Source organism: Molothrus aeneus, chromosome 3 (genome assembly GCF_037042795.1).
Source record: "Molothrus aeneus isolate 106 chromosome 3, BPBGC_Maene_1.0, whole genome shotgun sequence".
Classification (NCBI taxonomy): Eukaryota; Metazoa; Chordata; class Aves; order Passeriformes; family Icteridae; genus Molothrus; species Molothrus aeneus.
Genome location: NC_089648.1, coordinates 17748288 through 17763836, shown reverse-complemented (window position 1 = coordinate 17763836; position 15549 = coordinate 17748288). Strand labels below are relative to the sequence as shown.

General features: G+C 37.5%; 1 protein-coding gene across 3 annotated transcripts in view; it reads left to right on the top strand.

The window, feature by feature from the left end:
• MAP4K3 (mitogen-activated protein kinase kinase kinase kinase 3) overlaps nt 1-15549 on the top strand; it is a 65647-nt gene that overhangs the window by 17410 nt on the left and 32688 nt on the right. For 2 of the 3 annotated variants that reach the window (XM_066546408.1, XM_066546407.1), the window contains exons 6-15: nt 752-799; nt 2895-2937; nt 3587-3659; nt 6009-6140; nt 6441-6503; nt 6585-6666; nt 6771-6881; nt 10869-10944; nt 11893-11951; nt 14515-14577. In XM_066546408.1, coding sequence (XP_066402505.1) covers nt 752-799; nt 2895-2937; nt 3587-3659; nt 6009-6140; nt 6441-6503; nt 6585-6666; nt 6771-6881; nt 10869-10944; nt 11893-11951; nt 14515-14577 — 750 coding nt within the window. The remainder of the gene's footprint in view (nt 1-751; nt 800-2894; nt 2938-3586; nt 3660-6008; nt 6141-6440; nt 6504-6584; nt 6667-6770; nt 6882-10868; nt 10945-11892; nt 11952-14514; nt 14578-15549) is intronic. The other variant, XM_066546409.1, reaches the window with a different exon arrangement.

The window sequence follows — 15549 nt, the reverse complement described above, 5'->3', positions numbered from 1 at the left end:
TCTTGTGAAGGTTCATTGTCACAGAGCAAGGAAGATTTATGTGTGATTTTACATCTGGAAGAGAATTTTAGAGATAAGCCTAGAACGTCCAAAATGACACAGTCTTTGATTTGCCATGCAGGGATTTGGTTCTACAGAGTTCTTCCAGAATTTAAACTTAGTTCCTAACTTGGGTTGAGTCTTAAAATGTTTTGGTACAAGACCCAGGCGGCCAAATGCTTTTGCAAAAATCCATGAAATAGAGTTGAAGTCTGGTGTTAGACCCAAAGCACTGCCTGCCAGCACTTCTAGGCTTGATTGAAAGGTGTAATGATACAGGAGGTAGCTTTACTAGTGGTCCAGTGATCTGACTGCTGAGTAGAAGACTCCTAGGCCATTTGCCAGTAATTACTTTGGTCTAAAAAGGTGACAGTTACCATGTCCAGAGAAAAACTTGTTTGGGGAATATTCTTCTTCCAGTAGGTGTGGTGACTGGTATTACTTCCATCTATCCTGTGTTCTAGAGAAATGTCTAAATATCTTTATACAAAGATGCTTAGGTATGCTGCTTTATATAAAGATATTAGATATGCTGTTACATCTATTGAATCTTCAAATTTACAGCAAATTACACTGAAACATAAAAATGTTCTTCAGTCAGTGAGTCATTTAGATGATTAAATTGGATCCTAAATATATGTGGTAATTAAATAAGAAATGTATGTCAAATGAAAAATGTTGTACTAAATTACTATTTAAATATTTTATGCAGGGACTATATTACCTTCACAGTAAAGGAAAAATGCACAGAGATATAAAGGTAAGTAAAAGCTGAAGGTTTCTGTGGTGCTTTAAAAATAGGTTACATCACCTCCAGTGGTCTTTACTGTTCTGTATCAGTTTTCAGTACATTTCTGAATATGTAGGGATTTTTAATCTATTGGAATGAAATAAAAGTTTCTGCCCAAGGCAAAAAAAAAAATCTTTATTTAAAATATATGCAAGGAAATAGTTTGTTCTTTTCCTTGGAACCACACAAACTGTTTATGTGGACCAGTGCTTTGGAATTTAGCCACGAGCTGGTGTCCAGAGCAGTAGGTATTCAGATGGCTGTCAGGGTGTGTGCTCTGTGCAAAAGAAAAGTTTGCTCTTCCCACAGCTTTTCCAGGGAGCTCCATATATCCTTCTTTTTGAACTAGCTAGTGAGCAGAGCTCTTGCTTTGGCTTCTTGCATCGTGGTGAGCAGATTGCAGGGCAGAGGCTGCTGTTCTGTGCAGTTCTTGGAGACTACTTCTGTCCCCTCCCTCGCATGCTAAAAATAGAGAGGGTGCTGCAAATCAGGCTATTAGTACTGACTTACTTAAATCTCCATCTCAGCAAAGCTACATCAAAAGTGGCTTGTTCAGACTCTTATATTCTGTTATAGTTTCCTTCTGGTGCTTCCTGTTGACTTTTTGTTCCTGAAGTTTTACTACCTAGTCTTTCCAAAGCCCTTCCAAACCTGGCAGGCTTCCTCCTGGAAATCTGACAGTAAATCATCATATTCTTTTGTGTTGTTGTGTGCTGGTTTTTTGGCTGGTTTTGGTTTCTTTTTTTCCCCAGCGGCTTTAACTGTAGTTGCCTTCATGCAGCCTGATTCCAAGTTGTTCTCAATGGCTGCAGAAGAATATGTGGGTTTTGAGCAATCACAAAAGTAATTTGGGTTTTGAGCAATCAAAAAAGTAATTTCTGAATGAAAGATTACTTCAGGCACCAAATTAAATGTTTTCCACTATACTTCATAGAATGCTTGTAAGGATACAGTCCATAGATACTCTTTCTAAGCAGAACTGTGCTAATAAATGCTTCCAGTGCTCGCATTGTGAAGATTATTTTTTTTTTAATCTGTTCTCATGAGCATGGGAAAGTACTGTCTTCATCTGCAGATTGCCTGACTGCTGAACTGTGTTTGCTTCCCCCAGTAGCTAAGTTCCATGTTTAGAGTACCTGTCCTGTTAGCTTGAAAGGTGAACAAGGTCAAGAGCATGTAAGCAGGGCTGTTACACTGTTTGCCAAGCTCATTAATAACTGTGCTTGTGCAGTGTGGGCCAAGTTAGCTGCAGGCCTGACTTTTCGTGCTCTGGGAAAAGCCATAATCTGTAAAAACACAGATCTTTGGAGGTTCATCTCTGCTGCCTTTCCATCTACCTGATGGGAGTGCAGTGCTGATGTTTGGAACTGTGTTTAGCCAGCTCTAATCTTCACTCAGCTCAACCTGTACCTGGTTTCAGTCTTCAAATCAGGTTTTTCTCAGTCCTTTTACCTTGTAATTTTGTAATACAAACCTCTGCTTTGGGTTAATTTTGGTTATTGAGCTGAAGTGAGTGGAACACACAGCCACACAAAAATGACCTCTAAGTCCAGCAGGAACAGAATCTCTGTTGCATAAGGACGGAAGTAGCTTTGCTAAATGCTTGATTATTGAGGCAGGTCCTTAAGGCTGTAATTATAAGCATGGCTCTCAAACAAGACAAAATGAACTCCTACTTATGAAAAGAAAATGAAATTGTTTCTACTTTGACCTTTTGAGTTCCTGTTTCCTTTGAGTCATTGTAAATAGAAAAAAGTAAGAAATAATCAGCCCAGGCAAATACTGTTTATTGAGAGGCTTGTGTGCAATGCAAACTCTGTAGTACTATAGGCTTAACTAAAAATTAATGAAAAACACTGTATATCCAAGGAGATTTTTTAATAACAGAATGGCACCTTGCTAATTTCACAAACATTTCCTTCATAAGGCTGCAGATTTATTGAATGCAATCCTTGCTTTGTATTTGGCCCCTAATTTGCTGTAAGATCCCACACATTTATTTTTTTAATGTTGGATTGGAGGAATTGGCATGTTTTAATTCAAGTAAATTTTTCTTTTTTTAAAGGGAGCAAACATTCTTTTAACGGATAATGGACATGTAAAATTAGGTGAGTTAATATATCTTAGTGCTTAAAAATTAATCTTTTTATGTGCTCTAAGGAGCAGCATGCTCTGTTTTGTTTAATGAGGTGATGGTTCATGTAAGGAGTTACTGAATATCAGAATTCTTTTTATCTTGCTGGTGGTATCTAACTAAACCATTGAGTTAGTATCTGAGGATTAGTTGGAGTAATTTTGGAACAGTGAGGTAAAAGACCTGATATTGTAAAGGAAAAAAAAAGTTAAATCACAGGGGTTTATAAATTTTTAGTAAAATCTTCCATCCAGAGTCCTTAAATGTGAAATGTACCTTAAAAGCTTATCTGAAAGAATCTCTTTGATAACACAAAATGAGGTGCTCTGTCTTATGAAACCCTTCATGTACCTGTTATGTCTTCTGTGCCAGCCTGCTCTTCCTTGTGTCTATAAGGGACATTGGTGTGCATGTCTGGCAAGTGACTGAGGGGAGCTGACCAATGGTATCTGAGACAGACCAAATTTCTATTATTTGCTTCTGGTTTTTATTTTTTGTTAAATATTTCCAGTATATTTAAGGACCTCTTAACAGTGGGGAAACTAAACTTGTGTTCATTAACAATTAATTACTTCATATCACTTGTTAACTGTCATTTTGTTTTTGCTTTCTTTTTTTAATAGCTGATTTTGGAGTATCTGCACAGATAACAGCTACAATTGCCAAAAGGAAATCCTTCATTGGCACCCCATATTGGTAACTGTTTTTTACTTGACCATTAATATAATGGTAACACATATAATACTGTTGAAAAATTGTGATAAAGGCATGCTCTGTCATTCCTGGGTAGACTAACCTCTAAAGGCTGTGTCAGACTTTCTGGTGATCATATCTGTGTTACGTATTCCAAATTAGTAATATCCAGTTCCTAAATTAGCTGAGTGTCAGGGAAGAGGCTTTAATGCTCTGAAAACTTGAAAGACTCTGTAGTGCCATATCACTGTTGACTAATTTATCTTCATTTAGTAAAACCTAAAAACTAACAGCAATTTTGCTTGCTTTTAACTTAAAGCAAGTTTAATCTTGCTTTTAATCTTAAGTATTTTTTATTCCCTGATTTTTCATTTTGGTATTTTATGTTATTTCCCCTCCAGCCTAGATACAGCTTTTCTACTTGATGAGTTTCCTTTGTCCTCACAGATGCACAGACTTTTGCCACTTGTGAACTGTTTCACTAAGCCATTTTCTCCCTTTTTTACCTAAACTGATTGAATTCTGTGATACAGCTCTACCTATGCTGCATCTCTATTCTTCCCCATTAAACTAGTGTGTGTAATTTTTCTTATCTGGAGTTCTGCCTTTCATTTAATCCTTTTCCTGCTGAAAGTGGTTGTCTCCTTTCACCTTGAAGTACATGAGACATTCTCTTCTGTAAATCAGCACTTTTGTGATATGTTTCACAGACAAATACTAAAATTCTGTAGTCTGACAGCATAGTAGGTGCAAGATAAAAATATATATAATGAAAAACCCTATGTTCAAGTATTGACTTGAAATAGCCAAGCACAGTATTTTTAGCATTTTTCTTCACACCAAGGCTTCACTTCCCTTTCAGAATAGCACAAACACCCATCAGTCATGATTATGTGATTGGTTTGTGTCTCTCTCCCAAGAAGTCTGGGTGACCTCAGTGCTTGAAAGTCCTGTAACTTTCAAATCCTGCCAGGCTTCTCAAATGACCTTAAATAATAACTTTGAAAGTATTACATTGGTTAAATGCTGATGAAAAACATCAGTTGTTCTTTGCAAAGCTTCTGAGAGATTTGAGAGCAGAATCAAGGAAGCAAAATTTTTGAGATTGCAGAGAAGAAAATTTAGTTGAAACAGGCCATGTGAAGGTTTTAGTGGTCATTAGATCTACATGTGTCTCAGGGCAGGTGAACTGCAGTGCTAGTAACCCCCCTTCCATTTAAATGTTTAACTCATGTTCCCCCTCTCCTGTGGTAACTCCCTCATTTTTGATTTAGAGTGATGGGGATTTTAATGAACTCTGGAAGAAATGTTTCTAAATATAGTTTAGTTTTACAAACATGAAGTAAGTTCTACCACCAAACCTGCTGATGTTTTCAGATCTACAGATAAGGAGTGGAAAGGGCCCACAAGGGCCATTGAGTCCAACTCTTAGCCCTGCACAGGACATCCCCAAGTGTCACACCATGTGTGGGAGAGCATTGTCCAAACACTTTTTGAGCTCTGGCAGGCTCAGTGCTGTGACCACAGGATATCTGTATTTGAATAGTGCATCAGTTGAGATGCTGCTTGATGATCTCCTGGAGCACTCTCTAAGTGACTGTTACATCTGTGTTACATTTATGAGTTATTTAGTGCTACTTTGCAGGTGATCAGGAGTGATAAAGCTTAAAGCTAAGAAATACTAACATGTTGGCCACCTTGTAGGGCTACATAGGACAATCAAATTCATACTTCACTTTGGCCATTAAAAACATGTGACAATTCCAAGTGAATTATTTCCTTTAGGTATTTATGTGCCAGTTATGTTTGTTCATTTTTGCCACCTAAGAATGTGAAACCACTTTGTTGACATAAAGAGGTCACCTGACATGAGTGAGACAGACTTTACAAACAGGGAGTGCTGTATACTGAGGTGACAATGAGTCTCATGCTTTCAGGGTACAAGAAAGCTGACATTTTATTGCTTTTTCTCTTGTTAGAATTCTTTTCTTCAAAGTCAATTGATCACTTTCTGGGCAATATATAAATTTGGGTATTATGTGGATTTTATTGTAGTTGAATAATTATACTTCAGAGTCTTTGGTTTTTGAGTAGTATTTAGTCTGAGACAGATTGATTTCATCCACTACTGCTGAATGACCATTGTAGAAACTGTCTGTTAGTTATCAGAAGATGACTGAGGGAAACTTCAGGTGTATATTGCATAATTTTTTACACACTCACTTGTGTGTGTATATCTATAATATACTGTGACCTTATCAATTGAGAGCTTTAAGGAAGAAAATACTATGTGTACAAAGAATGTTTGATTTGTGCTGAGAAGTTTACCTAAAAATGTCTCTTACTGTTCAGGATGGCACCAGAAGTTGCTGCAGTAGAAAGGAAAGGTGGCTATAACCAACTCTGTGATCTGTGGGCAGTTGGAATAACTGCAATAGAGCTTGCTGAACTTCAGCCTCCAATGTTTGACCTACATCCAATGAGGTTAGTAAAGGGTTAGAGCTTGGTGGGTAAATGCAGCTAATTAAATAATCCATTTGAAGAAATGGCTGTGTGTGCTCGTGGGTTTTGGGTGTACTGCAAGGGCACTGGGCTGTGAGTGTTCTGAGTGAACAGAAATTGGACAGAAATTGTAACAACTCCTTCTGGTGCATAAATGTATAAAGTCCTGGTTGAGTCTCTTAAACTGATGTGGCTTCTTCTTGCCTATTAAATAAAGTGTTTAATAATTTATCTCATGTATTGCAGCATACCCACAGAAATGGTGTTGTTCTTTTTTTTCAGAGCACTTTTTCTAATGACAAAAAGCAACTTCCAACCTCCTAAATTAAAGGACAAAATGAAATGGTAAGTGCTTTTTTGTTTCAGTAGATAGTGAATGTACTGTACTTGGAAATTGATTTTAATGTTTAGCACTTTGTTTTGCAGGTCCAATAGTTTCCATCATTTTGTGAAAATGGCACTTACAAAAAATCCTAAAAAAAGACCTACAGCTGAAAAGTTGCTACAGGTATAAATTTATGTATGAGGAGTCTTTTCTAAAGTTATAAAATTAAAATATGCTTAGTGTGAGTGGCTGGAATTTTAATCTCTGTGTTTCCCTCTGTCTTTCAGCATCCCTTTGTTACCCAGCCATTAAATCGAAGTCTTGCCATTGAACTTTTGGATAAAATGAATAATCCTGATCATTCCACTTACCATGATTTTGATGATGATGATCCTGAGGTAGGAATATCTTCTAATCATAGTATCAGATTAAGTTTTTGTTTGCCAACAAAACTAAATTATTGTGATTTATTGAGCCCCAGGACTTTTTGTCATCTGGGAATAGTCTCAGGGGTTGCTTTTACTTTCAGTTGTGCTGTTCTTTCACTCATACAGGCATTTAGCAAAAATAATTATATTTTTGGGAAGGGAAGATTGAAGAAAAAGAGATTTTACTATTTCAAAATTGTTGAAGAACAGCAATGAACAAAATTTTGAAGCATTTATGTGATATGCTTTTCCAGTCCTGAGTTCTGTCATGCATTCTGCTGTATGTTTCTTTGTGAAGTTATGTTTCCATCTGCAAAGAAGGCATTCATAAAACTGATTCATTAACCTTGTAAAAGAGAATGATCCTGTAGTTGATTTTGTTCAGTAGTTTGATGTGTGTATTTTGCAGATTGTATTTTTCCATCTTAGAATACTCTGAAACTTGATTTCACCTACAGTTTTATCAAAGAGTTTCTGATTTTCTGCTCAAACAGCTGGGAAAGAGTAGTCTGCTTATGTAAGATGATAAACAGCACAGGACTGAAGTGTTTAATAAATAAGAGAAAAGAGATACTCTGTTACTCCATCCTGTCTTCATACTTTCCTGCACATTAGTGAATACTTTTCAAATATTTACAGTTCCCTAACTGATGGCCTTTTCTTTTAAAGAAAAAATGTAGTCCTTTTAACACAAATGCCATTGATTCTTTAATTACATATTTTTGGTTCTTTTTAATGGGAAACTAATCTAAAAATGCCTTCAGAGGCATTTTTAAGAAGCTAAGAAGAGGCAACTAATTTAAGGGACTTTTCAGATTTTACAAGTTAAATGAGCTTTTAGGCACTTGAACAGCAAAGACCAGCTGACTTTCACCAAGTCTTTCTTAAAAGCTAAAATAAAAAGTGTGGGAAGAAGCCAAAGTGAAATAGATATTTTTTTGTGTTATAGAGTGCAGTGCTTACACATTTTCCAAAGAGGGAAAGAGATGAAGGCATAAGGATGAAATAATAGTCAGTACTTCTAAAAGCAAATGTACATGGTGGGAGTGGGAGAAAAATTTAGTAGATTTTTTCTGATTAAAAAAAAATTAAAAATCAAACACACAAGAACTCCCTTAATGTGGTTGACTTTCAGGTCACTTAAGAGAAAGATGTCTGATTCCACATGGAGTCTGCACTGAGTAACTTGGATCTTCTCAGCATAAGCTCTTTGCTGTCCTTTAGTTCTCTCACTGCTCAGTGATTAGTGAGAGCTGTGAGGCCCCTTAAGAGGTGTTTCTTAGCTTACAAAATAGTGTTCCCTCTTATATGTCCCTTGTGACTTAGCATTAAGAGGGCTCTTCTGTTGTCTGCTGTGTGACTTATCAATTACCCTGTAATGAAGTGTGGTATCAGGAGCAAAAGCTGTGTCTTTTCTGGGGAGAAGCTCAGCAAGTTTTGTATTTCAGATGATAGGCAGGGCAATCTTGGCATTGTGGTCTTTCTGGTAATAAAAGCAAGTGTAGTAGGAAGTATATGTGCTTCTTTTATGCACAATTTAACATTCTTCAAAACTCACCTGCTCACACAGGCAGCTGGAGATGTTAATATAGGGATTGGCCAGTCCTGTGCTTGTCACAATTGCCTGAATGCATCCATCAAAAATCAAAAGAAGTGACAAAATGTGGTACAACATATCATATCCAAAAACACCGTTGAGAATTGAGAGCTTCAGACCTACTCCCCAATTTGTTTACAGCTATGGATTTTTTTGGGTGGTGGTGTTTATGTTTTGAAGTTTTTTGGTGGCTTGTTTTTCTTTTTTTGGAGATGAGAGAGCTTTTCTGTCTGTCAGTGGTCTTTGAAGGTCAGTCTGCCGCCCACTGTGGTGACAGGTCTTCACCTGGCCTGTGCTGCTTTTAGGAGGATGCAATCTGTTACTGCTTGGATAGTCTGCAGATCTGTGAAGCACATCTGAATTTGCCACCACTCTGAGGAGTACCATACTACATTTTTAAATAATTCGAAACTCAAAGGGGAAGTCTTTAATGTGTGAAAACTAAAACTCATCCCATTATTTGGGTGTAATTAAAAAGGTTCTTCTGTTCATGCAGCTGTTGTTCATTTAGCAACTGTATCTGAAACTGGCATTTCCAGTATTTTTCCTTACCTCAGCTCATGGAGGGCTTCACTTAATTTCCTATTCAGTCATGGGCGGGATTGCTGCTTTGGTACTCTGGGCTTAGGAGATGTTGACGATTGCCTGTTCTCCCTATTTCTATGACAGTGATTCCCAGGATGAATGTGATATTAGCTGAAAAGGTTGCAAAGAGGAAGGTGCTCGTGTTTTATGCTTAGCACACTGCAAATTTTGGGGATAAGATGCTTTTGAGATCTGTGCCATGATGGGAATTGTGCCCAAATGGCAATTGTGTCCGGAAGTTAACCTACATTCCTTTGTTCTCCTACACAGCTCAGATGTCAGGTGTTTGTATCAGCCTGTTGTCAGTGCAGGTATTTCAAGATGACTGGAGGACTTTGTCCTCATGACTGAGGGATGAAGATTTGATCCTGAATGTACTTCTGTGGTCATGGAGAAGATGATAGGAGAACAGCCTCTGTCTGTAGTGCAACATAGGCATCTGTGTCAGGGTGCAAGTGCTCACACGGTATTGCTGCAAAGGTGAAAATACCTCCTAGCCCTGCTCCAGCTGGGCTCCTGGCACTGGAATTGCAGATGCACACACATCAGACATGACCAGACAGTGCCTCTTAATGAAAGATTACAAATGAGCAACCTTTCAGGACATGGTATCAGATCAAATCTTGACATGCTGTAGCCAGCCATTTTCAAAGCCCGAAAAGTGCACAATAGACAAAATGGAATTGTGGAAAGATTAACACAAGCTGTGAGAAACAAAAAAAAACTGCTGGTGAGAGTGGAGAAAATACACTTCCACAGTCTGTAAATCTCTGCAATTTGAAGAAAGAGCAAAGTGAACAAAAATGGGAGGTGAAACATCATGTGTATGTGTTGGGTCCTAACAGGAATGAAGGAAGTAGTGTGTGGTGCAAAGGGGAGAAGGGAAATTGTTTGCAGATTGTATTTTAGGAATAAATAGAGTCTCTGAGCTATTAATGACTCTGTGAAAGTACAGCAACAATAGTATTAGTAACAAAAGGGTGATTCACATGCAAAGATGCTCACCATGGACTCTGAGGCAGTGAACAAGGGTGCAGAATGCAGAACAAGGGTGCCCCCACATTTCTAAGGGAACTTGCAGTGGTGAATGTAGAAAGAAGAGGGAAAATCCAACAGAGGCAAAAAAAGAAAGCCAGGTCTTGAAGTGCAGAACACTTCATCCTGTAGAGAAGTAAATGTAAATTCAGGGAAAAAATAGAAGTGGAATATAAATATGAAGGTGAATTTGTAGAAATTTTGCTATCTGTCTTGCCACACAGTACAGGAGTACCAGGAATACTTCTTTCTAGTCAGCTTTGAAAACCTCAGGTAAATTTCTCATCTGCTTAAATAATGTAACTGATGACATTTTAGAAATCAGTTTAAGTTAAAAGCTGGGAAAATTATTTCAGAATCTCATGGAGTGAAATTCGCCAGTAAGTCAGATTATGTCTTACTGCTTATTTTAAAAACTACTAATACCCTTAAACTGAATAGTGAAAAAAGAAAATGCTGTATGAGCAAAGAGAAAAGCTGGCCAGCATTAGCTTTACTTGCTCAAATGCAGTGTTCTAAAATCCCTTATACTGAAGGCACTCAACAGTTAAAATGTCTCCAAATAATTCTAACTTTAATATATTAAAAAATACATACAATCTTTACATTTAGCTTTCACTTGATTTTTTTTTTTTAATGTTATGCTAAAGAAGCCTGCTAAATACTGCTAAAAAGTATTGCACAATACAAGGTTCAAGTGAATATATTTTGGTATTAAATATTTTATTTTTCCCTTCTAGCCTCTCGTTGTGCCTCACAGAATTCATTCAACAAGCAGAAATGGGAGAGAAGAAAAGACACGCTCTGAAATAAACTGTAAGCATGTGTAATGTGACAATATGATGTATTTAATCATTGATATTATTTCTGCTGGTATTTTGGGTATCTGACATACATAGAAACATTTTTAGTGATACATCAGAAAATAAAAGCTTAGGCTGTTTCACTTAAGGATATAAGATGTGTAAAATATTTTTATACACCCTTTGTCAGCACTTCAGCAGAGTTCATTATTGTTTCATCTTAACTGAACAAGACACAGCCTGAGCTCTTCTGAGAGCTTATAGACATTGTTTTATATTTTACTCCAGGAAAGATATTCAGAACAATGCCAGATTCAGCTGGGTAACAGAATGGATTATTCTTTCTTCCTTAATTTAGTATCTCGGATTTGCTTTTGAATTTAAACAACCACACAGAGGTCAGAAAGGGAGGAGGTTGATTTGCCATTAAAAGCAGACTCCATTCCCCCAATTCTAGTAATTATTTTGCTTGAATTAAATACTTAGAGCTTTAGCTGTCTTTTCTTAAGGTAAAATCAAGAGTAGGAGTGTTCAAGAAGTCCTGCCAAAGAGTTGTCCTGGAAGATTTGGTTAATTCACACCAAACTTCATTCAAGACTCTTTAGTGCTCGTGAGTCTCTCAGAAGAACAGATCCAACAGTGAATTCACATCATGGACAGTTTTTTCTGTAAAGTACAGCTGTATTGCACCTCTGAGGAGGACACTTTGCTCAGTGGTTTTCCCATTCCTTCTAATAAGAAGGTGAGGCAAATGCCAATTGGGCTGTCTTTGTGATAAGAGTGCTTTCTGTGCCCATTAGGTTCTCTAGCAGTCGCAGGTTTGATATGTCCATGTGTCACAAGTTTCTGCCAGTGGGGATATGATACACTCATTAAACTGATTTTTTCTTTTTGTTAGCCTTTGGAGCTAAGTCTTTTCTAACTGGAGTCCAACTTCTTGTTTTCCTTTTCTCCTCTTTAGTTGGCCAAGTAAAGTTTGATCCGCCATTGAGGAAAGAGACAGAGCCACATCATGAATTTGTGAGTAACAAGCAGCATGGGCTGTGCACTACACATTAATCCCTACAAATATCTGTGGGGGAGGAGAAATCCAAGATATGTAGCATGTTTCCTTGGTACTACTGAACTTGTTAGTGAGTTTACTGACAAGTTGTAACATAGTGGGTTTTTTGTGCCATTATATTCACTATAGGCAGCAAACTGCCTTATTTGTGGTTTCTGACAGGTGTGCTGTATGTGCTAAGCAACAGCCCTTTGTGTTGCAGGTTTCCTCTATCCTTTATCCCTTACTGCCCAGTATACCATTCCCTGTATTTGCAGTTATTTTTTTGATTGTAGAATTCTTGTGTGTACTCATCTGTTTCTCCCCCTTGTTCTTGTATTGACAATGGAATTAATAAAATTGAGAGCTTGGGGAAGAGGTATGATGCATTTTGAAAGACTCCTCTGTGAATAATCCTTCTGTGGCCCTGCATCACAGCTGAGCCATGCTGAGTCTGGCAGCTATTTTCTGTCAAGGTGTGTTGCCAATGGTTTCCTCCTGTGGACCCATCAGTACAAGGGGTGTGAGAACTCAGGCTGTGAGGGAAGAGGTGTCTGTGCAGTCTCACAATTGCAGTAGCTTCCTCTCTTCTATGGAGACTGTTGCTTTCCACATTTGTGCACTTGGGCAATTTCTTCAAGATAAAAAGACACTCCTTTGCTTCCTCACTGCAGACTTATGTGTTCTCTCTGTTTTTCTAAGGCAGGTGTTAAGGAGAAAAAGTTGGCTTAGTAAATATGTGGGAGGGACACTGACTTTGCTCAGAGTTGGTTTTTGGAAGGGTGTGTACTTAGGAATGTACTTCTGTAGTCTACAAACCACATGAGAGTCGGATTTCTGACGCAGACTTCCTTGTGGTGCTCTGTGGTTGTACTGAAATAATCCTTCCAAGTGCTTTGCCTTTTGCTAGGGGGTCAGCAGACTCTGGGTATAAGAGGTTGTATTTAATCTTGCTTGTCCTCAGAACTGGCTGGACAGGGAGCCTTAGTTTCTAGTGCCTGTTTGAGATGGAGGAGAGCAGCTTACCAAATGACACATGGGATTTAGACAAGTATTTCAGATGTGTTACTTAGACCTTGGCATAACTGCATAACAGCATTATTTAGGAGCCCTGGTTATGTAAGTTTTTATTAAGGATGATAATGAAGGCAGTGCTTCTACTACAATCCCATCATTTAACTCAAAATTATTTTTGAACTGATTCCAAGTTATTTTTTCTTTGCTTCCCTGTTGTAAAGAAAATACAATTGGAAGCATTGTATAGTTGAAACTGTCATGTTTTTGCTCATTAAGAGTTTTATTTATACACACACAGAGTTATAATCGTAAAAATATGTTAGTGGAAAGCTTGAAGTTTTAAAAATACTTTTCCCATTTCTTTCTTTTGATCGGTCACTGATGATACAGTGGATAACTCCATGGAGCAGTGGTGGATAAACCATAGTGGATAACTCCACGGAGCAGTGGTGCTTTTATTGCGCCTCAGGAACTTGCGTTGCTAAACTGGAGAGAGATTTTCTAAGGGGTTGAAAGCACAGCTTTTGAGAGCAGTTCTTTGACAGGTGTTGTTGGAAGGGAGGAATTGAGCCTTTTCCTGCACTGTGTGTTAGCAGTCAGGACCTTTGTACTTTGGAATCTCAGAAGTTCTTGCTGCTCGGTGAAGGGACTGGAACCATCCAGACGAATTCTGCGATAAGAAAATGTCTTAGCATTGTTTGTTCTGGTCAGATGTTGCATATGTGAAACCTGTCCAAGGAACTTGCCTCATCTCCCTGTCTATACAGAACACCTGTAACTGTTTCAATCTTTCTGAAGAGGAAAATTAACTGCTCCATGCTTTATGTCAGAAAGAAGCATGCATACCTGATATAGACGTGATGTTGGGTCCAGAGGCCAAATTAAAAACATATATTATAGATTAGCTGAAGCACCAATGGACAATTTAAATTGGCATGGCAAACTGCAAACAAGTGACCTATTCAAAGAATGGAAGCTTTAGCTGAGAGCCTCAGCACAAACCAGCCTGTCGGAGAAGTTTGTAACAATCTGCCCACTCTGGCAGAGGAAGTCTTTGAAATGGAAGTGGGAGATGACTGTCTCTTCCTCCAGCAGTAACAGTGTGGATCTGTTTTCATTAAAGCAGTTCTGATGCTTTTGCTTCTGTCTCACCAAGCAGGCTTAAACTTACACTCAGTTACTTATGTGTGTGAGTGCACAAAGCCCTGGACCCCTGCAGCATGAGAAGTTACTGTCAGTGCTGCAGTGAGATGTTGAATTGGACTCTTGCTGGGACAGTTTGTCACACATTATCACAGCTCAGCTGATGAACAATAATTCATCATTTTGGTGTTTGATGATGGGACCATTCCCTTAGCAATGTTTTACCTCCATTGAAAGAACTGTCTTAACATGGTTTTGAGTTTCAACTAACTAACTTTCAGTATCTCTTTTTTTTTAGCAAGAAAATTTACCTTTATGTGCATCTGGCTTTCAGTCACAATATAAATAATTTGCTTTTCTTGATCTCTATCTAATGAACAGCCTGACAGTAGCAATTTTTTGGACAATTCAGAAGACATATACTACACTGCAAGATCTAACCTGGTATTTTTTGTCTTATGCCTTTCTTTGTCAGTGTCAGTTTTGTCCTTGTTTTCCTTTTTCAAAGTTCGTGTTTTGTCCTGTTGTTGTAGTAGTAATGTTTTCATCTGTAAAAATCATTAAATGTAACTATTAGTCTGTATGTGTATTTCTGTAGTGTAGAAAGAAATTCTTATTATGTGCAGCATTGACAGTATTTAACCTGTACTCATATTTACTTGAATCACTCTTATAGAAGGGGCTCAGTGTTATGCATTCATGCATTCATTGTAATTTCTTTACTGCCATGCTGTGTGTAATTTGTTAGTTTTTTGGAGGGTGATTGAATATAGAAGAAACATTTTCTTTGTATTTCTGTCTGGTAGGTTTTTTTTTTTTAATGATCCCATGCAAAACTATAAAATTATGTAAGTCTGTGAATTCTCCAAGTGGTAATTGTTGCAGAATGAATATACACTTAATAGAAATAACAGAAACTGTGCTCAAAACTGTTTTCAATGGCATTTGGCTTCATTTAAAGTCTGATAAATTTTCCAAATTTTCTGTTGTTACACTGCTAAAAAATTTGGTTTGTTAGCATCACACTGTAGAAATTACTCTAGAAAGTGAGTTTTCTTATTTCTCTTTGTGTAATTAAGCACAGACTATTGAGAAAAAGGAAGAAACATTCTGTAGTAAATTAAGAGGATTAATCTGCTAACTTTCTTGGATTTGTGAGATGTTTAATATAAGTGCAGTGAGAGGAAGATGGGAGGTTGGGGTGTTTGAGAATGTCTTGGCTTTTATGTGATGTTTTTTGTTCTTAAGGGTTTTTTTTGTTTATTTGTTACATCATCTGTTAGCCTGGTGTGACTTGATTCTGCCAGAAACATAGTTAGTGAAAGCTTAGACTGTCTTTGCCTTTCTTGGAAAGAAATTTCTGTCTTGCTTCCTTATAAGAATGTTTCACAAATTGTTTTGAGATTAGTAGCTTAG